Consider the following 23,232-nt stretch of genomic DNA (forward strand, 5'->3'; position numbering starts at 1 on the left):
AGCAGACTCCAGGCTCCGAGCTGTCAGCACAGAGTCTGATGCAGGGCTCGAACCCACAAACTGTGAGATCATGACCTGGGTGGAAGTCGGATGCTTAACCGACTGAGCCACCCAGGCGCCCCGTATTTACTTATTTTTTAATGTTTATTTGTGTGTGTGAGAGAGAGGCAGGGGAGGGGCAGAGAGAAAGCAGGGACAGAGGATCCGAAGCAGGCTCTGTGCTGACAGGAGTGAGCCCGAGCTCCATGTGGGGCTCAGACTCAGGAACTGCAAGATCATGACCTGAGCTGAAGTTGGATGCTCAACCAACTGAGCTACTCAGGTGCCCCATTATTTTTAAAGATTTTATTTTATCTTTAATTTTTTTTGGTTTATTTATTTTTGAGAGACAGGGAGAGAGTGTGAGTGCGGGAAGGGCAGAGAGAGAGGGAGACACAGAATCTGAAGCAGGCTCCAGGCTCTGAGCCGTCAGCACAGAGCCCGACGTGGGGCTCAAACTTGTGAACCGCGAGATCACGACCTGGGCTGAAGTCAGATGCTTAACCAACTGCGCCACCCAGGCGCCCCTAAAGATTTTATTTTTAAGTAATCTCCACACCCAAAGTGGGGCTAAAACTCAGGACTCAAGAGTCACATTTACTACTGATTGAGCCAGCTAGGCATCCCTGTGTTTTCTTAACTTTAAAAATCATAGCCACTGCATATTATCAGAAAAAAACAACCAAGTTGTTGCTGTGAAGTATGAGAGCAGGGCACCTGGGTGGCTCAGTTGGTTAAGCATCCGACTTTGGCTTGGGTCATGATCTCCAGGTTCCGTGAGTTCGGGCCCTGCATCAGGCTCTGTGCTGGCAGTTCTGAGCCTGGAGCCTGCTTAGGATTCCCTGTCTCCCTTTCTCTCTCTGCCCCTCCCCTGCTTGTACTCTGTCTCTCTCTCTTAAAAAATAAATAAACATTAAGTTTTTTTAAGTATGAGAGCTTGCAAAATAAGATCTTTTTTTTTTTTTCCCAACATTTATTTATTTTTTTTGGGACAGAGAGAGACAGAGCATGAACAGGGGAGGGGCAGAGAGAGAGGGAGACACAGAATCGCAAACAGGCTCCAGGCTCTGAGCCGTCAGCCCAGAGCCTGATGCGGGGCTCGAACTCACGGACCGCGAGATCGTGACCTGGCTGAAGTCGGACGTTTAACCGACTACGCCACCCAGGCGCCCCACAAAATAAGATCTTAAAGTGCATGTATCAAAATGTTACAGGATTTTTCTCTGGGTGATGAGATTAATAGCCTCTTATAAAAAAGTATCTTAAAAACTGTCTTTAGTAAATTTTAAGCAGTTTAATAATCTTTGAGGACAGCATCTGTGGGTGACATTACTCCACAGTGATAGTTCTTGTTTCAGATACTGGCTGGGTAATAGGACTGGGGCCAGATGGAGTGGAGTCTGAGACTCGAAGACAAATTTATTAAGTTTCAGATAAGCTTACTCTCCTGTGTTGCTTGGCTTCGGTTAGGCTTGTCCTCACCCCAGATGTGGAGAGCGTTCTGCGGTTCTGGGTTCTTTGTCAACTGTCCTGGTGAGTGATGCCCTCACCTGCCCAGCTATTGTTCCCAAAGAAGCCGGTAATGTCCCTACCTGGATGGCAGACAAGCAGAGCAGAAAGCAGGTGGGGCCGGCCATAGCTGTGGTACGTGCTGTGGTCACAGAGTGGTGTGGGCCAGAGGCCGTTGGCCACACCGTTCTGTTGCCTCGGCTGCTGACATCCTGTGGCCCAAGGACTATTGACCTACGCGTCCATGGCAATCACAGTGTCAGGGGGAGGTGCTGGGAAGCCAGCAGGTGCAGAGGCCCACCAGGTGTCACAGGAACAGGACAGTGGCCTCAGCTAAGGGCTTCTCAGCTGTCTACCAGGGAACAGAGACTTGGAATCCAGTGGATGTCAGTTAGCAGTCATACCTCTGAGCCTCCTCGTCAAAATGAGGATGATGGCCGCCGGCAGCTGGCGGTTGGGCAGGAGGGGGAAATTAACACTTAGCTTCATTGCACGAGGTGATCTGGGACCTTGTGAAATAGTGAGAGCAAGGCTGAAGCCACTTTGGGCGTCATACGCCGTAATTTTCACAGCACAGGTCAACCCTGTTCTGTGAAGGTGGGGGTGCACAAAGGTGTGGTAATGAGAGGTAGATTTTGTGGGGCCATCTTGCAGGCTGGTGGCCACACTGGCAATGAGGTTTTGCTGAAGGGGAGGAAGAAGGAACAGACCTGTCCTCAGCTGACCTGTGATCAGCTTCCCAGAAGAGTTTCAGGTCAGTTCTGGTGGGAAATGGAGGCAGGAATCACCTGGCAGCTTGGGGCTTCTCCTCTCCCTATATTGTGAGCTCCTCTGCCAGCATTATTCCTAACTCTGCCCCTTCTGCAATGGCTCATGCTAAAGTCACAGAACATTGAGTGTTGGGCTGCTTTCTCAGCATGAGGCTTTACAGGGAAGAGAATTGTCCCCTCTTCCTATAGGGAAAGAAAGCCACAAATACTCACCTTCCCTTACAAAAGCATAAGGGACTAGAGAAAATAATAATGAATATTTATTATTGAAATCCACATAGTTTATGTAGAGAATGTTCACAAGCCAGGCACAGGGAGAGGGACAGAAGGATCACTGTTGGAAGTCTTGGGGTTTGGGTGCCCCCTGGATGGCCCATACTCCTTTTGGTATCTCCTGTAAAGTGTGGGACTTGGGATTTAGCCTCCATGAGGCCATCCTAGTAGGAACTGGACTGAGATGCATACGATTCCTCAGAAGCATGAAGCTAACTCCTGCAGGAGGGATGTGAGAGTGGCTCTCGTTCATTGTGCTTCCTAGAACACCATTGCCTCCTCTTTGTATTGCAAGTCAGTTCTGGCTCTAAGAAAATATGTCAACATCCCCACTTACCCAGTGGTGCATGTAACATGCTTATTTCATGTTCACTTGCAGTCTTGCTACTTCCCCCCATTGTGTCCCTGGGAATTGTGTGCTCCTGGGGCAGGTGGATCTTACATGTGAATGGGTGGCTGTTCACTTGTGCATATCTGCCCTGCTCACAGCATGCTCCACTGTCCTTTCAGACTTCACTTACCATGCAGAAGTCTAAAGATAAAATAGTTAAGAATTTCAGATGACCACAGCTGTGCATTAAACCATATGGGGCCCGGGCACAAGGTAAGTGTACTATAGAAGCTGCTGAGCCATGGGCTCTGTGAACATCGTATGCAGATGGGCCAGTGAGTGAGATCAGAGACTCACTTACTGTACGTCCAGTTCCTGCAGATGCTGACCCCACAGTCTCTTCTCAGGAAGGGCTGGGTGAGCGTCTAGTTTTACAGGTTATTGTCAGTACTGCCTGCCTGTGTTGAGGGGGGTTCAGAGCTGCTCAGGTTCAGTGGGAAGGGCAGTGGCCTGGAGGGAGATGGACCCACCCACTTTGCATCCCTGACCTCACAGCTCTTTCTCAGGGTAGCTGAGTCTGTTCAGAGAAAGCACTGGTGTCTGTCCAATTTATGAATCTGGCTCCCCGCCCCCTACCCTACCTACTCTTTTTACCTTCCTTGTGCAGCGCTAAAGCCCTTGAAGACATGGGCATTGAAAGTTGTGCAAGAGAGAGAGTAACAAAGAGGGAGGGACTTGTATTCTTGGCATCTCTGTACCAGATTCTGCCTATGCTTACTCAACTTTGAACATCAAACCAAGGGCTGGGGTCACCATTCCCATTCTCCAGCTTATAAAACAGGCACAGAGAGGTTGAGTATCTTGCTCTATGTCACACAACTGGTGAGGGCAGATCTGAGAATCAAACCCACTGTGGGCTGATATGGAATTCATGTGCTGTGCACCTGATGCCAGCAAGGAGAGAGTGAGAGAGAGGAGGTGCCCCAGACTGAGCCAGGCACATGGATGTACATACACATAGGTATGTATACATACACACGTGTGTGTCCCTCCCCCCACCCGGTATTCACCTCTGAGGCTACAAGGGAGGAGGGACACCAAGAGAGGAGCCGTGAGAAGCCAAGGGAGGAGGGTGGCAGCAAAGGACAGGCGTCTATTAGGGGAAAACACCATGCTTCCCAGGAGACTAGGGCATTCCCTTCCCTGATGAGTCTGTCTCAAATCTTAAATTTCTCTCCCTGGCCCAGAAATTCTCTACTGGTCTAACTAGATTCACTCCTGACTTATACCTTTCCAGGGGTTAAGTTCCTGTGGAGACCTGGGCCAAGAGCATGAGTTCTCTGGCCCTCCTGGACCCTTCTGCTTTCAGTGATAAGGGGGGAAGAGGTACATGATGTGGAGTTTGGATTTGAATGCACACAAAATTTATTAGAACAGGAGGCCAAAAAACCATGGAGGGGATTGGCGTCAACATCCCCAGAAACACTCAAGGAACCTTCCCCTGTTTGTATACCTCATCTCTTGCCCTGAAAGTAGAGGATTTGTTTAACCTGTTATATCTGCTCTCATTATATTCTTGGGGAGTGTAAGGGGTCAGTAGGCTTCTTCTGAACCTCCCTCAGAGCTGGGGTATGGAGTGTGTGGTAGCTACATTTGTTCTCTGGTAGCTGAGATGCAATTTATTGGTAAAGCCTTGTCCATCCTTCCTGCAAACATAGGGCTTCTCCCCTGTGTGTGTCCTCTGGTGTCTGAAGAGACTTGACCTCTGTGTAAAGCCTCGCCCGCACTCCCTGCAAACATAGGGCTTCTCCCCTGTGTGTGTCCTCTGGTGTCTGAAGAGACTTGACCTCTGTGTAAAGCCTCGCCCACACTCCCTGCAAACATAGGGCTTCTCCCCTGTGTGTGTCCTCTGGTGTGTGAAGAGATGTGACCTCCGTGTAAAGCCTCGCCCACACTCCCTGCAAACATAGGGCTTCTCCCCTGTGTGTGTCCTCTGGTGTCTGAAGAGATTTGACCTCTGTGTAAAGCCTCGCCCACACTCCCTGCAAACATAGGGCTTCTCCCCTGTGTGTGTCCTCTGGTGTCTGAAGAGACTTGACCTCTGTGTAAAGCCTCGCCCACACTCCCTGCAAACATAGGGCTTCTCCCCTGTGTGTGTCCTCTGGTGTGTGAAGAGATTTGACCTCTGTGTAAAGCCTCGCCCACACTCCCTGCAAACATAGGGCTTCTCCCCTGTGTGTGTCCTCTGGTGTGTAATAAGAGCTGACTTATGACTGAAGTCTCTTCTAAACTCATTGCAAACGGAGGGCTTTTCCTCTTTGTGTGTTCGTTGGTGTCTGCTGAAATGTGATCTGTCATTGAACCCTTGCTCACAGCCTCTATTTTTGATTCTTACAATTCTTGACATTCCTACCCCCATGAATAATTTTCCTGTATCCTCTGAATTCAAATTCTGGCCTGTGCTGGGCCCTTCTTCCACCATTCCCTCACACACTCTAGAACTCCCCATTTGTCCTTTGCATGGGGTGGAAAATGCCCTTGAAATTCTCCTCTGCTTTATACTTTTAAGCAAAGGTCTGGACCTTTCTTTGACCTCTTGACATTTTGCTTTGTCATTCCAGCTGTGTGGATCAGAATGTTGCTGCTGCTGCTGATTCTGATCACCTGGGCAGGGATTCTCTGGTTGGAAATGTTTTCTTGCAGATATTTGTGGGAGGCTCTGAGAAGAGTGTTTGCATTCCACATGTTGGCTGAGGAATTTCTGACTGGAGAAGGCCAGTGAGCAGGAGGGACATCGATGGATGTCTGGCTGTGGTTCTGCTGAAAGAGGAAATTTTTCGTCAGGTAGATGTTGCGTTGTATGCTTTGTCTCCTGGTAAGGCCTGCCCCACTACTCATTTTTATTGTGTTGACAATGCAAGATCTGTCTCCCACCAAGTTTTCCTTTATTTTTCCATTCCATTTTCACTTACTACATTGAGTAAATCCAGAAAGCCCATTTCAAGGGTCTTTTTTATGTATTGCCCAGACTAGGTACCTTCAAGCAGCATCAGAGGAAGCTTCCCTCCTTATAGGAATGGAACTACAATGACCTTTCTCCACATACAAACACCTTCTAAGTCATGTGACTCTGTGACAGTGTCTACAGTGATTTTATTCTATTGAGAGGCAACAGCCCTTTTGATGACTTAGAATGTGGCACTAAATATGAACTTGAGTCTCCCCATTTAAAAAAACATATTTAGGGGCACCTGGGTGGCTCAGTCGGTTGAATGACCGACTTCGGCTCAGGTCATGATTTCACCGTTTGTGAGTTTGAGCCCCATGTCGGGCTCTGTGCTGACAGCTCGGAGCCTGGAGCCTGCTTTGGATTCTGCGTCTCCCCTTCTCTCTGCCCCTCCCCTGCTCACGCTCTGTGTCTCTCTGTCTCAGAAATAAATAGAAACATTAAAAAGACATATTTAATTGACAACCAATATGTGTCTGGATCTCTATCTGAAAGTGGGATTTGGATTGGACGAGACAGAGCAGTGCAGTCTCCTGGACTAAAGGACTCTGGTTCCTGCCGCTCCAACTAGGTTATAAACTGCTTCTCTTTCAGTTTTCTACAAATCATAACATGAAAATATATCCTTCATACTTTATTGCATTCGGTCTTAGCTCATCTCAAATACAATGGGAAGTCCTTTCAAAATATTTCCTCGACCAAGTATGGGTATATATATCACACTCCCAACCACCATTCATCTTCTGCCAACCCACCACCCTCTCTCACTTAGAGATGAAGTGATCTTGGAGGGGATTACCCACTGCAGTCTCTCTCCAAAATTAACCAAAACATCATCTTAAAATAGAGAACACGCCACTCTCCAGTCGAAAATTGCACAATTGTTCTGTCTCAGTCAGGAAACACCCCAGTGTCTCAGCGTGGACCACAGGCTCTAGGGCGTCTACGTATCTATGGGTTCTCAGCCACATACCACACATGCCCCACCTCTCTTGTGCCTCAGGGCCTCTCTCCTAGCAGGCCCCCTCTTCCTGGAATCCTTTACCCCTGGGGGTTTGCGCATGTCCAGAGAGAGCCCTTCCCTGTCCAAGCTCTGCCCCATCCCATCCTCTCCTCACACTGGTCCCCAGGCACTTTCCCAGGACTAGTTTTATTTTCAAAGCACCACTTGCTGTGTGATGTTATGCACACACATGCATCTGTACATGTGTTTCCCTTACTCATTCACTTATCAGGTGCTCAAGAGCAGTGATTCTGACAAGCTTGTTCCACCTCCAGTTCCTGGAAGGCTGTCTGGAACAGAGTAGGAACTCACATGACAGCTAACTAAATTATGAGTGAACGCACACCAACATACACATGTCATTTAGAAATACTGAGCAAATTAAGAAGAAAGAGCTAAAAGGGCAGAAGAAACTGACTTAGTGAGGGAGCTGGTAGGTGCTTGAAAATTTAATTTTTTGGCCTCTAAGTCTTTTATCACTATGTTCTGTTACACATTTTATGCACGAGGTATTTAAAAAATCATAACAAAAATGAAAAACTTAAAAATTATTTCTAAGAGGCCAATGCATATGAAATGAATCCTTATTTCTGAAGCATCTGAATTGCAATCGTACTGATTTTAGACAGGATTTTACTCTACTCGAGAGCTGGACATGGAAACTGCCACGGAGAATTCTTTCTTTTCTTTCTGTTTTGAAGAGCATTGGTGCCCACCTTTCCCTGTTGAGAGCTCGCTCTTCCACTTGCTTCCCCACTTGATGCCCAGCTCCTGGCCGTACTCGTCCCCGTACCAGACTAGCAGTTCACAGCCTGGCCTGATGACCCGGCAGGTTCGGTAGAAGATCTGCCTGTGATACTGAAAGGCCACCAGGTTCTGCTCCTCATCGTCCCTGGCACAGTTCACATACCTGGGGTTGAGGCAGGGAAAGGGAAAAAAGAACCATAGGAGATAAATTCCCATTATGTGTCAGATCTGCCCCGATGCTCAAGGCCTCTGTGCTGTGATGCTGTCCACTCCCCAACTCCTCAGGAACCTTCTGTTCATACTTAAGTCTCCCTCACAACATCATATGGATTCCCATCTCTAAGTTATGCTTACTGGCCACAGCCTGCCTTTAATGTTTTCCCCCTTGCTCGATTAACCATTTTCTAAATCCCAATTCCAGACTTACTGCCACCTTGATTGGTCACAAAAACCCAGTGACCTTTTGTTTCTCTAAACTCTAAATTAAGTTCTGTTTTATACCACAGAACTTGATGCTTGACCATGGACTCTGCTTCTAGATCAACACACATCATTCCACACTCAGCCCAAGTGTGGCTATCTTCCTTTGAGAAGGCTTTCTTCAATCTCCCTACACTGTGTCTGAGGTACCATTCACTTGCCTCCCCTGAGTTCCCATAGAAACTTGGAGCTTCCTTTGTCTTAGTAAAATGACACAGAAAAGCAATATTTTATTTACATACTGCATTCCCTGATAAAATGAGAGCCCCTCAAGGAAAGGGGCTGGGTCATGAAGCACAGAGGCCTGTGGCCATACTGTAGCCCATTCTTATACAGGCTTCAGAACCCAGTTCTATTAGAACTGAGACGAGGAAGAGCTACTGCCCTCATATATTAAAGGTCCCTTGTTTGAAGCTATCTCTCCACTGTATACCTCTTGAAAAACAGGGAAATGATAGTTAAATATTCTTAAACTCAATTGTCTATTGTCTGTCTGCAATATGTCTTCCACAAAACATGGGTTGTATAATATGTTTAACTCATGAACTCCATTGTCTAAACTGGAACACAGTAAATGCTTATAAACATTGATCAGATAAATTGAAGTGTGAGTCCAGTGTTCCTGATGAATCTAGGCTCCCCAGGTTTTTGCCACTGTCCAAATTTTGTCTAGCATATTTTGAGGACATATACTGTATTCTTATCTCCTTTCCCCCATTAATTTCTCTTGAAATAAAAGAGCATTACATGGAGAAAAAAGAGGAACAGAGGATTGAGGGAGACCATTGAGGGAGACATGATGAGAAGGAAAGGGACGTAGGTTTGTGAGAGGTGAATGTCCTCTCTGGAGCTCTGAACTCTATTGGCCTTACCTCATCCAGTTGGCCCAAGAGTTATCCTCTCCATCCACATACTCGTAGCAGTTTCTCCCTTTGGTGATCTGAGTTTGAGAAAGATAAATTAAAGTTTTTTGTTTTTTGTTTTTTTGTTTTTTGGTGTGTGAGGGGTGGGGAGGTAATAGAGGGATTATTTTACTCTCCTGTGGTCAGTGGTCTTTCAGCCTGTATGGAATCAGTCCCCAGTGTGACCACATGATGTACTCCTTAGTCGTCGTCTACACAGCTGGTCGCTTTGTCAACTCAGAGCTCAGGTCCCGCAAGGGAGGAGCTTCCTGTTTGTGTCTGTACCACTATGCTCCCTCTTACCCCCTGATCTTTAAGTAGGAACACCAGGTTCATGCAAAGTCCACTCAGTACACAGAACTAACCATGTTATTCTCATCCATGTAGAAGGTGATGTCCTACCAATCCACGGCAGAGATGTGGGAAACCAGAGGACAGGGGAAGAGGTAGATGATTCTCACCAGCCAGGAGTATCCACTGTTGGCTGCCTCTTCGTCTTCGGTGATCTGGCCCTCATAGGGGCCAAAGTGTGTACCCAGTGGCAGATCAGATGCTTCATTCCATACTCCAAGCCCAGCCTCAGGGATGCTCGATGGTCTGATTCTCAGACCAGGGGGCAGAGTGAGGGCTGAGCGGTTGGGATGCCCCTTGCCCACTGCATTGTCCTTTACGAACGTAGGGGGTCCATGAACAGCGCAACTGTCAATGAAGAAATTCTGACACTTCTCACAATCTGGAAGTGAGAGCAACAGGGGTTAGGAAAAGGGTTAGTGCATGTTCCTGCACTTAAGTAGCTTCAGAATTAGCCCAACACACATCATTTAGCCTCTATCCTATACTCCTGGTTACTAGGGGAGGAGAATGATTTGGGGTCCCTATGACATAATGAAGTTATTGTACCAGGAGAGAACAGCTTTCTCTGAGAGTGGGCCAAGATGGTCACTTACAGAGGTAGTCATCATCCTGGGGCTCGCTGACCTCTTGGTATGCAAAGCCCTTTCTTTCTCGTAGACTATACATCTTCACTCCAATCTCCTTTCTCCTGAGCTCTGAGTTGGAAAAGAGTACATGAGTGAGGTTGGTGGGGTCTGGAGTGTTAGTCCCGTTTTGTCAGAAAATGCAAAATCTCCTCTAATAAATTATTACTTATCCTTCTATATACTCTCTCCCCACTGTCCAAACTCTTACTTCAGAGAGTAAGACTCCATACTGACTGTAGATGGCTAATTCAAGGTTAGTTTCTTCCCATTATCAGGCTTACTTTACAATATTTCTTCTTATAAAATGGTTCATTCATGCATTTCTTCATTCAGAAAATATTTGTTGAGGGCACATTACATGTTAGGCATCGAGCAAGAGCCTGGGCATTCAACACCAAGGAAGTATGGTCTTTATTATCACTGAGGGAATTTATTGGACAACTTGCATGTGTCAATTCTTAAATGTTTAATGCTTTCAAACAGTATATGAGCTATGCATTCTTATCTTCAGTTTACAGATTAGCATTCAGGAGCTCAGAGAATTTATAAGATTTATCCAAGACCTCAACGGTAACTACAGGTCTCAGGTTAGTCTAGCTTTAACCTAGGCCTAGCCAAAGTCCACTCCACATACCTAGGTTGTATTCATCAAACTTTCTGGAGGACTTAGAGGGACCAAAGTTCCCATATTATTCTTTCTCTTACCCAATTTTCGTCTAGAGTGATGTCCAGAGGTACTTGCTTCTCCAGGAAGGGACACTGGTTTCTGGCCCTGCTCTGAGCCACTTGTGTTCAGCAACTTTGCTGTTTCTGAGAATTCCTTCAAATTAGATTCCTTACTTAATGGCACTCTGTGGGTTCCCTTCAATGTGAGAGTCACATGTTAAAAGACAACAGGCATTTTTTTTTTTTTTTTTTTTAGTCCTGTAAGGCTTATGATGTGCTTTCACATGAATTGCTTTGGTTAATACTTCAACAACACTTGGAAATACCTGGGGATTCCGAATACTAGAGGGAAAAGAAAGGGAATATGTGGATATTGAATTCAAAACTATAACCCATGGCTTAAGACTCTTTCTCTTTAAATTTTCTCAAATTTCTCCATAAAAGTGAGAAGGAGGCAGGGAGAACACTTGGGAAAACTGGCTGGAGAATCAAGAAGGTCTGTGAAAGAAAGTGGTGAGGACTTGTAGATAAAAAGAGGGGATCATCTATAAACTAGTGGACATTTAATGGAGGAGGAAATGTAGACAAGTGGAAGGGACTGCACACGTCTGGAAAATGAGGTGACAGAGCAGAGAGAGGGGAAAGAAGATAAAGCGTTGGAGGAAATGTATCTAAACACTGGGGGGAAAAAAAAAGGATGCTAAATTTGTCGCTTGCCATATCCAGGAAAGAATATTTGGAATTAAATTAGCTGGTTCATGTCAATTCTGTTTGAATAGGGTTGTACCGGCAGCTAGCTCTCTTCAGTTTTCCTGATCCATAAAATGGTATACGTGCTAATTTTTTAAAAAGTTTTATTTATTTAAGTAATATTTACATCGCACATGGGGCTTGAACTCATGACCCTGAGACCAAAAGTCCCATGCTCTTTCAACTGAGCCATCCAGGTGCCCTGTATACATGCTATTTCTTAATGTTATAGTAAACAGGAAATATTATAATGATCATCAAATTGTCTCATGAGCTATTTGATACAGTATGAATGTGAGATTACAGTTCTACTGTCAATTGAAAGGGTTCTCAATTGTCTCCATATTCAAAATCTAAATCACAGATCTTATTTTCAGCATTCTTTGACCCTTTTATTTCTAATGTAATCTGTAAACGTGGAATTACTTGTTAAGAAAACATTCAGGGGCCCTGTGGGGCCTGGGACTTCTGAGAAGAAAGAGCCTGCAGGGCAGAAGCAGGCTACACAAACGATTCTGAACAACATGCGAGTTGCCTAATGAGAGCTCAGAGGAAGGAGCTGTTGCTTCTTCCTACAAGTATGAACATTTTAAATCAGTTCCAGTTAAGTAAGTTTCTTTTTTTCTTCTTAAGTTTATTCATTTTTGAGACAGAGAGGGAGGGAGAGAGAATTTCAAGCAGGCTCTGCACTGACAGTGACGAGATTTCACGAACCATGAGATTGAGAGTCTGACGCTTAACTGAGTGAGTCACCCAGGTGCTCCACAGATAGGTGAGTTTCTAAAGAATATTATGTAACGTATATGAAGTCTTTAAGTCATTTTATATGTTGTTTCTCAGTCATCAAACCTGAAGGTACTCAGGGCTTCAGATGCTTCCTCTTATTAGAATGGGAGGCTCTGGGGGCGTCTGGGTGGCTCAGTCAGTTGAGCGACCGACTCTTGATTTTGGCTCAAGGTCATGATCTTGCAGTCCTGGGATTGAGCCCTGTGGTGGGCTCTGTGCTGGGTGTGGAGCCTCCTTGAGAGTCTCTTCTCTCTCTCTGTCTCTCTCTCTCTCTCTCTCTCTGTCTCTCAAAATAAATAAATAAACATTAAAAAAGGGGGGGGGGCTGGGTGACTCAGTTGTTTAAGCATCTGAATCTTGATTTCAGCTCAGGTCATGATCTCAGGGTTGTGAGACTGAGCCCCAAGATAGGCTCCATGCTGGAAGTGGATCCTGCTTAAGATTCTCTCTCCCTCTGGGGCACCTGGGTGGCTCGGTCGGTTGGGCGTCCGACTTTGACTCAGGTCACGATCTCACTGTCCGTGAGTTCAAGCCCCACGTTGGGCTCTGTGTTGACAGCTCAAAGCCTGGAGCCTGTTTCGGATTCTGTGTCTCCCTCTCTCTCTGACCCTCTCCCGTTCATGCTCTGTCTCTCCCTGTCTCAAAAATAAATAAAACGTTAAAAAAATTAAAAAAAAAAGATTCTCTCTCCCTCTGCCCCTCTCTGCTCTCTAAATAAATAAATTAACAAATAAATCGAATGGGAGGCTCTGATGGCGGGGATGCTATCTCTTTCATCTGGGACGATCGAGTGTACAAATTGCTGGTATTATTTGTCAGCTTCTCTTACTTAGGGGGTCTTAGCTCATCTCTCACTTCAGCATACTAGAAAAGAACTGGGTCGAAATGAATCAAATGAATAATGTAAATTTTATAAAACTATGAAAGTCTTAATGAGCTTTTAAGTGGTTTAGAAAAGGAGCTTGAGATTAGACTGCACTACCTCTAGCACTGTGATGTCAGGTATATAAGCAAACATGTCTTTGTCTCAATCTCACCTATAAATGGTGATATTTATAGTACCCCCCCCCCCCATAGGGTTGTTGTAAGGTTTAAGTGAGTTTATTTGTGTAAATGCTTAAAATAAAGTCTGAAGTACAGTGAAAATAAAACAAGTGATAGCTAATATTGTTGCTGTTCTTGTTAACTATTACAGCGATGATGATCTCGGATATTGTGCTAAAGAGATCAGTAAAGGAAGGCAGCAGTTTCTAGGATACTCTGAATTCTTCTACTCTTACCTGTGTTTAAATCCATGAGAAAGATTTTCTTGTCATCAGGATCTGGGAAATACTCACCTTGTGTTGTTTATTCTGATCCACTCTGGATGCCACCCAAGAAGGTTTGACTATAAAGTGATGAGAAATCAGTGTTTTGGTTGGCAAATGTTTCTAAGCTCCAGAGACTCTCACTAGAGACACAGAACTCTTGACTAAGGAGTGGCAAGTACAAGGACTACCAAAAGGTGATTGGAAAGTGGTTTTTGAAATATTATCAAAGTCTATGCTGCTACTGGTGACATGAACTAATTTTCTGAAAATGTTAAAAAAATAAAACCTCATTTAAGCGTCATCCTATGTTCATAACTTATCTATTACATATAGTTATATATATATAACTACTATATAACTATATATATAACTATATATATAACTATATATATAACTATATATATAACTATATATATAACTATATATATAACTATATATATATATATATATATATATATATACTGACCTTCTATGACAAAAAAATCTCAATAAGCTGTGAATAGAAAAAAAATTACCTCACTCTAATAATGGCCATATATGAAAAGTCTATCTCCAACATCATACTCTGCAGTTTAAAACTGAAAGCTTTTTCTCTAAGATCAAGACTAAGGCAAGGATGCCCACTTCACTACTTCTCTTCAACATAGTACTCAAAGTCCTAGCCAGGGCATTGGAGAAAAATAATAAGTAAGTATGTAAGTAAGTAAATAAAGTGCATCTAATTTGGAAAGCAAGAAGTAAAATCATTGTTCACACATGACATGGTCTTATATGTAGAAAGTCCTAAAGATTCCACACAATATCTGTCAGAACTAACAAATTCAGCAAAGTTGCAGGATACAAAATTAACACTAAAAAATTAGTTGCGTTTGTATGTACTAACAATGAACAATCCAAAAATGAAATTAAGAAAACAGTCTTATTTATAATAGCACCAAAGGAATGAAATAATTAGGAGCAAACTTAAGGATGTATAACATTTGAACACTGAAAACTACAAAACATTGCTGAAAGAAATGAAAGAAGGCACAAGTAAATAGAAGCACATTCCATATTCATGGATTGGGAGTCTTTTTTTTTTTTTAAGTTTATTTATTTTGAAAGAAACAGTGTGAGTGGGGTAGGGGCAGAGAGAGAGAGAGGGGAGACAGAGGATCCCAAGCAGGCTCTGCACTGTCAGTGAAAAGCCCAATGCGGGGCTTGAACCCATGAACTGTGAAATCATGACCTGAGACGAAATCAGACGCTTAACTGACTGAACCACCCAGGTGCCCCCATTTCTGGCTTTTCTATTCTGTTTCATTGATCTATGTGTCTTTCGTACCAGTACCATACTGTTTGAATCACTACAGCTTTGACATATAACTTGAAGTCCAGAAATGTGATGCCTCCAGCTTTGTTTTTCTTTTTCAAGACATTTTCATTCTTTTGCATATGGATATTCTATTTTCCCAACACCATTTGTTGAAATATTGTCCTTTCCCCATGATGTAGTCTTGGCATTCTTTATTTGATATACATATATATACAAATACACACACACACACACACACACACAGGCACAATGGAATATTGGCCATAAAAAAAGACGAAATCTTAACATTTGCAATGACGTGGATGGGAGCTAGAGAGTATTATGCTAAGCAAAATAAGTCAGAGAAAGACAAATACCGTATATTTCATTCATGTGTGGAAGAAACAAAACAAATGAGCAAAGGGGGAAAAAAAAGGCAAACCAAGAAACAAATTCTTAACTATAGATAGCACACTGATGGTTACCTGAGGGGAGGTAAGTGGGGGAATGGGTTAAATGGGTGCTGGAGATTAAGGAGTGTACTTATGGTGAGCACAGGGTGCTGTATGAAAGTGGTAGTTTACTGTATTGTACACCTGAAACTAATAACACTATATGTTAACTAACTGGAATTAAAATAAAAACTTAAAAAAGGGAATGAAGATGGATCTTCATCTTACATCATATACAAAAACTAACTCTGAAAGGACCGGAGACCTAAATGTATGACCAGAAACTATAAAGCTCTTAGAAGAAAACAAGGGGAAAAGCCTCATGACATTGAATGGGCAACAATTTCTTGTATATGAAACCAAAAGCACAAGCAACAAAAGCAGAAATAGACAAATGGGACCATACTAAACCTAAAAAACTTCTGTGCAGCAAAGGACACAGTCAACAGAGTGAAAAGGCAATGGGAGGGGCACCTGGGTGGCTCAGTCGGTTAAGCGTCCAACTTCAGCTCAGGTTATGATCTCATGTTTCATGAATTCAAGCCCCGTGTTGGGCTCTGTGCTGACAGCTCAGAGCCTGGATCCCACTTCAGATTCTGTCTCTCTCTCTCTCTCTCTCTCTCTCTCTCTCTCTCTCTCTCTGTTCCTTCCCCTCTCACACTCTGTCTCACTGTCTCTCTCTCAAAAATAAATAAAAATAAAGAATAAAAAAATTTTTTTAAAAGGCAATGGGAAAAAATAATTGTAAAATATACATTTGATAAGGGGTTAATATCCAGACTACACAAAGAACTGCTGAAACTCAATAGTAAAAAACCAAGTAACCTTATTAAAAATTGGGTGCTATGAAAAGAATTATGTCTCTCCAAAAGGTCCCTATGTGAAACCCTAACCTCCAATGTGATTGTATTTGGAGATGGGGTCTTTGGAAGGTAATTAGAGTTAGATAAGGTCATGAGAGTATGCTCCTCATGATTGGATTAGTGCCCTTAAGAAGAGCAATCTCTCTCTTTCTCCAAGAGTATGCACATATAAATGAGAGGTCATGCTAGCACACAGTAAGATGGAGGTTGCCTACAAGGCAAGAATAGAACTGGACTATGATGGCATCCTGATCTCAGACTTCCAGCCTCTAGAACTGTGAGAAAACAAATTTCTGTGGTTCATGCCACCTAGTCTATGGTACTTTATTATGGCAGCCTGAGGTTTTAATACAATGACAAAAGGACTTGAAAAGACATTTTTTTCCAAAGAAGATATATACAAATGGCTAAAATGCACATGAAAAGATGTTCCAGGGGAGCCTGAGTGGCCCATTGGGTTGAGTGTCCAACTCTTGATTTCGGCTCAGGTCATGATCTCGTGGTTTGTTGGTTTGAGTCCCACTTTGGGCTCTGTGCTGAGGCTCTGAGCCTGCTTGGGATTCTCTCCCTCCCTCCCTCTCTCTCTGCCTCTCCCCGGCTTGTGCACACTCTCTCTGTCTCTCAAAATAAATAAACTTAAAAAATTAAAAAAAAAGAAAAGATGGTCCATTGTCACTAATCCTCAGGGAAATGCAAATCAGAACTGCAATGAGATATTATCTCATACCCATTAGTATAATAACACTATGAAAAAAAAAAAAAACACCAGACAATAACAAGTGTTGGCAAAGATGTGGAGAAATTGGAACCCTTACACACTATTTGTGGGAATGTGAAATGTTGCAGGCATTATGAAAAACAGCATGGAGGATGCTCAATAAATTAAAAAGAATTGTCATATAATTTAGAAGTCAAATTTCTGGGTATGTGTATAAAAATTGGAAACAGGATCTTGAATAAATATTTGTACATTCAAGGTCATTGCAGCATTATTCATAATAGCTAAGATGTGGAAGCAACCTAAATGTGCATCGACAAATAAATGGATAAAGGAAATTACACACACACACACACACACACACACACACACACACACGGGAATATTATTCAGCCTTACAAATGAAGGATGTCTTGTCATATGTTACATCATGGATGGACTTTGAGGACATTATGCTAATTGATATAAACATATCACAAAAGACAAATACTGCATGATTCCACATATATGCGTTATCTATTTCATGGATATGGAAAATAGAACGGTTGTTTCCAGGGCCTGTCGGGGGAAGGGGAGGGGAGGAAATGGAAAGTTGTTGTTCATGGGTATAGAGCTTCAGTCATACAAGATGAAAAAGATCTAAAAATCTGTTGTTCAATAATGTGCATGTAGCTAATAATACTGTGCTGTATACTTAAACATTGTTAAGAGGGTAAATCTATGTTATTATATTTTGTAACCACAATAAAGAAAATTGGGGTGGGAATTTTAGCTGAGGGTAGATAGATAGAGCTGTGTAGATGTATGGTAAACCATGGGGTATATGAAGACTCTTTTCATGTCAAACCTTTGTGGACAACCACACGCTGGGTTTTCAAATCTCTGAAATCCGTAGATAGAATCATAGACCTAACCCAAGTTGCTTTCTCCAGTTTAGGGAGATCAACCCTTCTTCCAAACTCTTTTGTTTGAACAGCAAAAGAGGAAGTGAGTTTCTCAGTTCTGTTTTGTAGCGATCACACTTCATGTTGTTTGCCTGATGCTGTCTCTGGCGAGTGATATGTGGGAAAGATCAGGGAGACTAGTTACCTCAAACCCTCTTGCAGAATTATGACAAAGAATCTGGTTCATTTTGGGGTAAGAAGATCATGTGTGTGATTAAATATACCTAAAAACTGTATCTTTACATAATATGTTCATCATTTTTTCTTTTTAAGACATTTAATCCAATAATTGGATAATGAGAATAACTGCGATTACTTTTAGAAAGCTCTCTGGTGGACTTACAGTCTAATTAAGGTTTCTTTATCTTCCCTTTCATTAACTAGCAATGTTTAGCAAAAACAGTCTTTTTAAAAAAAAAAAAAACGAATGATAAATCTTAAACATACAGAAAGGTATGGAGAATTATATTGGAAAACCTATACATCCACCACCATTCAGCCTATCTCAACATTCTGCCACAACTTTATATCTTTTAATTTTTATCTTTATATCTTTTAATTTCTATTTTAAAATTCAAAAACAAAAATAAAAGCAAATAAAAAACTAACCAAGACACAGCAAAGCCACCTGCCACCCATTCCTTCTTCTCTTATGATAACTATTCTGAATTTGGCATTTCTTTTTCATGTTCAGATTTTGATACATTTACCACTCTTAATGTATTTATAAATAATATAATTATTATCATCCACATTTTAAAATTTTATATGAATAGCCTCTTACTGTGTGATATGCTGTTTTGCATCTATTTATATTTATGTTTCTGAGGAAAGAGTTTCCTTTTTTAACTCCTGAGATGCAGCTGAGACCTAAACTTTGGGTTCCAGGAGAAAACCTCTAAATCTTCCTGGCCCCTCACCTTGCTGCCTTGGCGTCCATTCTTCATCGGAATCCTCAGTGACATCTACTTGGGGTTTGATGGCCTGCCTGCGGTGACACATGAAAGCTGGTCGAGGGGCTCTGAGACCTGGAAAGAAGCAAAATCCTTGTCCTAAGAGGGAAGATCTAGAAGGAGGAACAAAGCACGGTAGCAATGGAGCACATCTCCTAGTCAGTGCGACTCAGTTGTATGGGCTGGGAGAGTCTAGAACAAGGCAAGAGATGAGCTGTGCATTGCCAGTGCAAGCCCTACACTGATAGAAGAGAACAAAATTTCATTCCAGATTTGTCTTCACACAGAAGGGGACTGTGATCAGACAGAGCCACCCGAGAGGCAAACTAATATAGGGACTGAAGGCCTGATTCATGTTTCCCAGGCTCCTCAGCACCCAGCACTTCTGGTCACCTATAGTCATCAGCGCTTCATAGTTCCTTTTCACATTCCTGTATCGGATTTTCTCCCAGTCTCCCATCTCTGTCCATTCTTCCTTGGAGAAGTATATGGAAATGTCTTTGAAGGCATCTTTGGCCTAGAGAAAATAAGAGATCCCATCAGTGACTTAGTAATGCAAGTCAGAACTTAGAGCCGGGCCTTCTCCTCCACCTTGTATGTGGTGTGTACCCTGCTTCCTGGGTGCTCTCTGTTAAACGAGGGTAAAGCGTTTCTGTCCTTCTTGATGGTGTCCTGATCAAGTGAACGAACACTAAGCATTTTACTAGCTCTCTCTTGGCAAAGGGCAATCGCTGATGCTACTATCCCGTGTAACTTCCTCCCCCACCCACGTCCTGTAAAGGAGTGAGTGCCCTTCATCCTGTGTACATTCACTGGTGTAGGCCAGGAGCCTGTGGTCCTCCAAGGAGCAGCTCCTGGTCACCAGGCCCCTCTCTTCATCCTCTGCAAGAAGTCTGGAGCCCAGCTTCTCCCACACCTCTCACCGTGGGCTTCCATCTTGCTTTCCCTGAGCTTCTCTCAGCGGACTGCTCCGGGAACCTGAGGGGGCTCGTGGTGCCGGGACCTCCAGGCTGGCCCCGCTCTGACTCTGAGGCTGGCAATGGCTCCATGAGTCTCTTTGTCCTAAGGCCAAGGCACCTGTGGAAGGAGAAGGTGCTGACAGGGGGTGACAGCGCAGACCACTGCCCAGACCCATGTCTGTTTTCTCCATGTGGGTGGGGTATCCAGAAGGGATGTGGGCAGCCCAGGGAGGATTGGGAGATGCAGGGGAAACCTGCGGGTAGGGATGGGATGGAGAACCTCTACCGGCAACGACGGGCCATCCTAACGTGAGCTAGATTTTGTTTCTTTTCTTTTCTTCTACTGCAGCTCGGCCCATATGAGGAAAGGTCGCAAAGGGATGTGGCTGTGGGCGTGTGGTTAGAGTCCTGAGGTGCAAGGCCAGAGGAGTACCAAGGAGGCCCGGAGGCCCCTGAGTGCCGGCCCGCTCCGGGGAGAGTCAGTGAATATTTCTCCAAGAAGCGCTTCTTGGGATGTGCACCTGGGGATTCTGGAAAATTTATCTGGTATAAAGAGGCTCAGTCTCTAAGGGACAGAGATGTCTCAGGGTGAGGAGATGTGGTCTCTCGCAGGCTGAGGGAGTTGGGGTTTCTTAAGTCAAGGGGATTTGGGGCCTCAAGATGAGGACACTTAGGGTTCCTCAGGCTGATGATATTGGCAGTCTCTCAGGACGAGATTTGGGTCTTTCTGGCTGAAGAGGTTTCGAACGCTCAGGTTGAGAGGATTTGGGATCTTTGAGACTGAGGAAATGTTAAGTCATATTCTGAGGAGATTTGGACTCTCTCATTAACGGGCTTTAGGTTTTCTGGCATTGAGGTTATTTGGGGTCTTTGAAGCTGAAAGGATTTAAGAGTTCACAGGCAGGGGCTGTTCAGGGTCTCTGACATTGGGGAAATTTGTTCTCTCTGTGGGTGTTACATTTCAGGCTCCTCGGGCTGAGGACATTTGGGGGTCTAAGAATTGGGGCGGTTAGCGTTTCTCTGGGTGACGCGTATGAGGTTTCTGCAGCTGAGCTGCTTTGGGGTCCAATGCTGAGGAGACGTGCAGTTCCACGAAGTTAGCGGATTTGGGTTCCCTGACGGCGGCGGGATTGGGTGTCCCTTGAGGCTGAGGGGATTTGGAGCCTTTCAGGGTGAGGGGATCTAGGGTCTCCCAGGCGGGCTTTGAAGGGCTCAGGATCAGGGTTTACAAGGGTTTCACACGGCACGGCAAAGTCCTCGGTGTTTTCGTCAGTCTACCCGGCCTCTCTCGTTGCCCACCCGGACCGGCCGCCCGCTCCTGAGCCGCGGAGCGCTGTGCGCCGGGTGAGAGAGTCAAGACACAGCGGAGGGCGAAATACCCGCTTATACCGCCCCGTCAGGCAGGAGCCACCAATCAGCGCTGCAATCGAAGCGGTCCCTCCAATTGGCGGTCAGGAGGGGTCTGGTGGGGCGGAGCGTAGGGCGAGCCGTGTGTGTCAGTCATTGGCCGAACGCCACCCCGGTGGATGCTCCCGCCCCACCCCGCGGGGATTGGCTGCTCTGAGTCCAGCGCGTGTCTCTCAAGAAGGCTCCCCCCGCCCCCCGCCCCCCCCCCCCCACCCCGCGGGCATTCTGGTAGTTTTCATCACTTCCCTTCCGTACCCGCCCCCGCCCCCCGCCCCCACGTTGGTGAAGGACGCGCAGGGCCGGAGACTGCGCAGGGCGTCCTGCAGCGCAGGCTGAGTTGGGAGCGTTGAGCTGACGGCAGGGCTTTAGGGTGGACGTAGGCATCCTGTGTTCTGAAAAGATTCTTTCTCTACCAGACTTTTATCAGGCTCTGGAAGGGTCTCCTAGGCCCATCTGTCCCCGTCCTTGTAAAATCCACTTTTAGCGAGAGCTGTATGACCCGTTAGTATATAGTGAATATCGTATTACATTCAGGGGACACCTATGTAATTAAGTATTGTCTGGTGAGACGGTGTGTAGAGACACCAAATAAAATCTCTATGGCTCAAAGATTTAAACCCAACAAATGGAATAGTAAGTATATTAGAAAACAACTCGGGGGTCGGATTCCTAATGAAAAGTAGAAGTGGCATTCGTGAGTAATAGGCGTGTTTAGATAATGCAGGTCCAAAAGTCATCAGAAGTAGTGCTCGCTTGGCAGCACGTAGACTACAATTGGAACAATACAGAGAAGATTAGCACGGCCCCTGTGCAAGGCTGATACACAAAACTTTGAAGCATTCTATATTTAAAAAAGTCAAGAGAAGTAAGAAGACGTAAGTAAAATCAAAGAAAAAAATGAAAAAAAATTCGAGTATTTTGCATAAAAATAAGGCATCAAATACAGGACAATGAGTCCACGGGGGGGGGGGGGGGGGAGGGGCCACTGGCTTTCAGAAGATAAAAAGGGAAGAGTGTTTCTGATCCTTACCAAGTTTTTTTTAAAATTTTTTTAATGTTTATTTCTCTTTGACAGAGCATCAATGCGGGAGGGACAGAGAGAGAGAGGGAGACACAGAATCTGAAACAGGCTCCGGGCTCTGAGCTGTCAGCACAGAGCCCGATGCGGGGTTCGAACTCACGGACTGAGAGATGGTGACCTGAGCCAAAGTTGGACGCTTAACTTACTGAGCCACCCAGGCGCCCCGAGACTGTTTTTTTTTTTTTAAACATTTATTTTGAGAGAAGTGAGAATGAGGGGGGAGGGGCAGAAAGAGAGAGAGAGAGAGAGAGAGAGAGAGAGAGAGAGAATCCTAAGCATGCTCAGGGCTGGCAGCCCAGAGCCTGATGGGAGTGGGGGTGGGGTTCCAACCCAGGGAACTATGAGATCATGACCTGAGCTGAAATCAAGATTCGGAAGCTTTACCAACTGAGCTACCCAGGCGAAACAGGAGACTTTGTTTTTTTTAATTTTTATTGTATTAAAAATTTTGAAGTTTATTTATTTATTTTGAGAGAGACAGAGTCAGCACAAGTGGGGGAGGGACAGAGAGAGAGGGAGACAGAGAATCCCAAGCAGGCTCCACACCATCAGCCCGGAGCCCGACATGGGGCCTGAACCCACAAAACCGTGGTGAGATCATGACCCGAGCTGAAATCAAGAGTCGGACACTTAACCAACAGGCGCCCCCAAACAAGAGACTTTAAAAAGGCAAAAGCTTGATCTTCAGGTGCTCAACGTTTACCTTAAATACAAAACTGCCGGTTATTTTACCAGCAAAAATGGCTTTATTCTGGAATAGCAGGGAATTGCACTCCAGGACTAGCAAGCCCAGGAAAAACCACAGGCTAGTCTTCAGAACAAATAAGTGGATGACTCTTGCATACAGAAGGGGGATTTGGGAAGGGTATTGATAAACAAAAAGTTCATTAGAGTCAAGGGAGTTGTGTGGCTTCTCATTGGCTGACCTACGACTGTCTCTCTTGTCTGGGCTGTTGTGAAGAAACCATCCTTCCTCCTGCTGAGGTAGCATCCACTTGCAAGATGGTC

The 23,232-nt window shown here is 44.5% G+C and overlaps 1 protein-coding gene and 1 non-coding gene across 2 annotated transcripts; one reads left to right on the top strand and one right to left on the bottom strand.

Moving 5' to 3' along the window:
• Nucleotides 1-1,939: 1,939 nt before the first annotated feature.
• On the bottom strand, nucleotides 1,940-21,066 carry PRDM7 (PR/SET domain 7). The gene is made up of 12 exons (XM_047846362.1): nucleotides 20,966-21,066; nucleotides 19,701-19,854; nucleotides 19,171-19,294; nucleotides 18,745-18,852; nucleotides 13,581-13,630; nucleotides 10,747-10,903; nucleotides 10,009-10,110; nucleotides 9,523-9,794; nucleotides 9,032-9,099; nucleotides 7,649-7,842; nucleotides 5,413-5,742; nucleotides 1,940-1,995 (listed from the first exon to the last, which is right to left on the bottom strand). Exons 2-12 carry the CDS (start codon nucleotides 19,824-19,826, stop codon nucleotides 1,940-1,942), a joined length of 1,587 nt encoding a protein of 528 aa, XP_047702318.1. The 5' UTR covers nucleotides 19,827-19,854; nucleotides 20,966-21,066.
• An 822-nt stretch (nucleotides 21,067-21,888) lies between these two features.
• LOC125158865 (U6 spliceosomal RNA) lies at nucleotides 21,889-21,994 on the top strand. Its single transcript, XR_007149557.1, has one exon. It is a non-coding gene; the product is annotated as a U6 spliceosomal RNA (small nuclear RNA).
• The last annotated feature ends 1,238 nt before the right edge of the window (nucleotides 21,995-23,232 follow it).

The sequence above is a fragment of the Prionailurus viverrinus genome, unplaced genomic scaffold (assembly GCF_022837055.1).
Source record: "Prionailurus viverrinus isolate Anna unplaced genomic scaffold, UM_Priviv_1.0 scaffold_38, whole genome shotgun sequence".
Taxonomy (NCBI): Eukaryota; Metazoa; Chordata; class Mammalia; order Carnivora; family Felidae; genus Prionailurus; species Prionailurus viverrinus.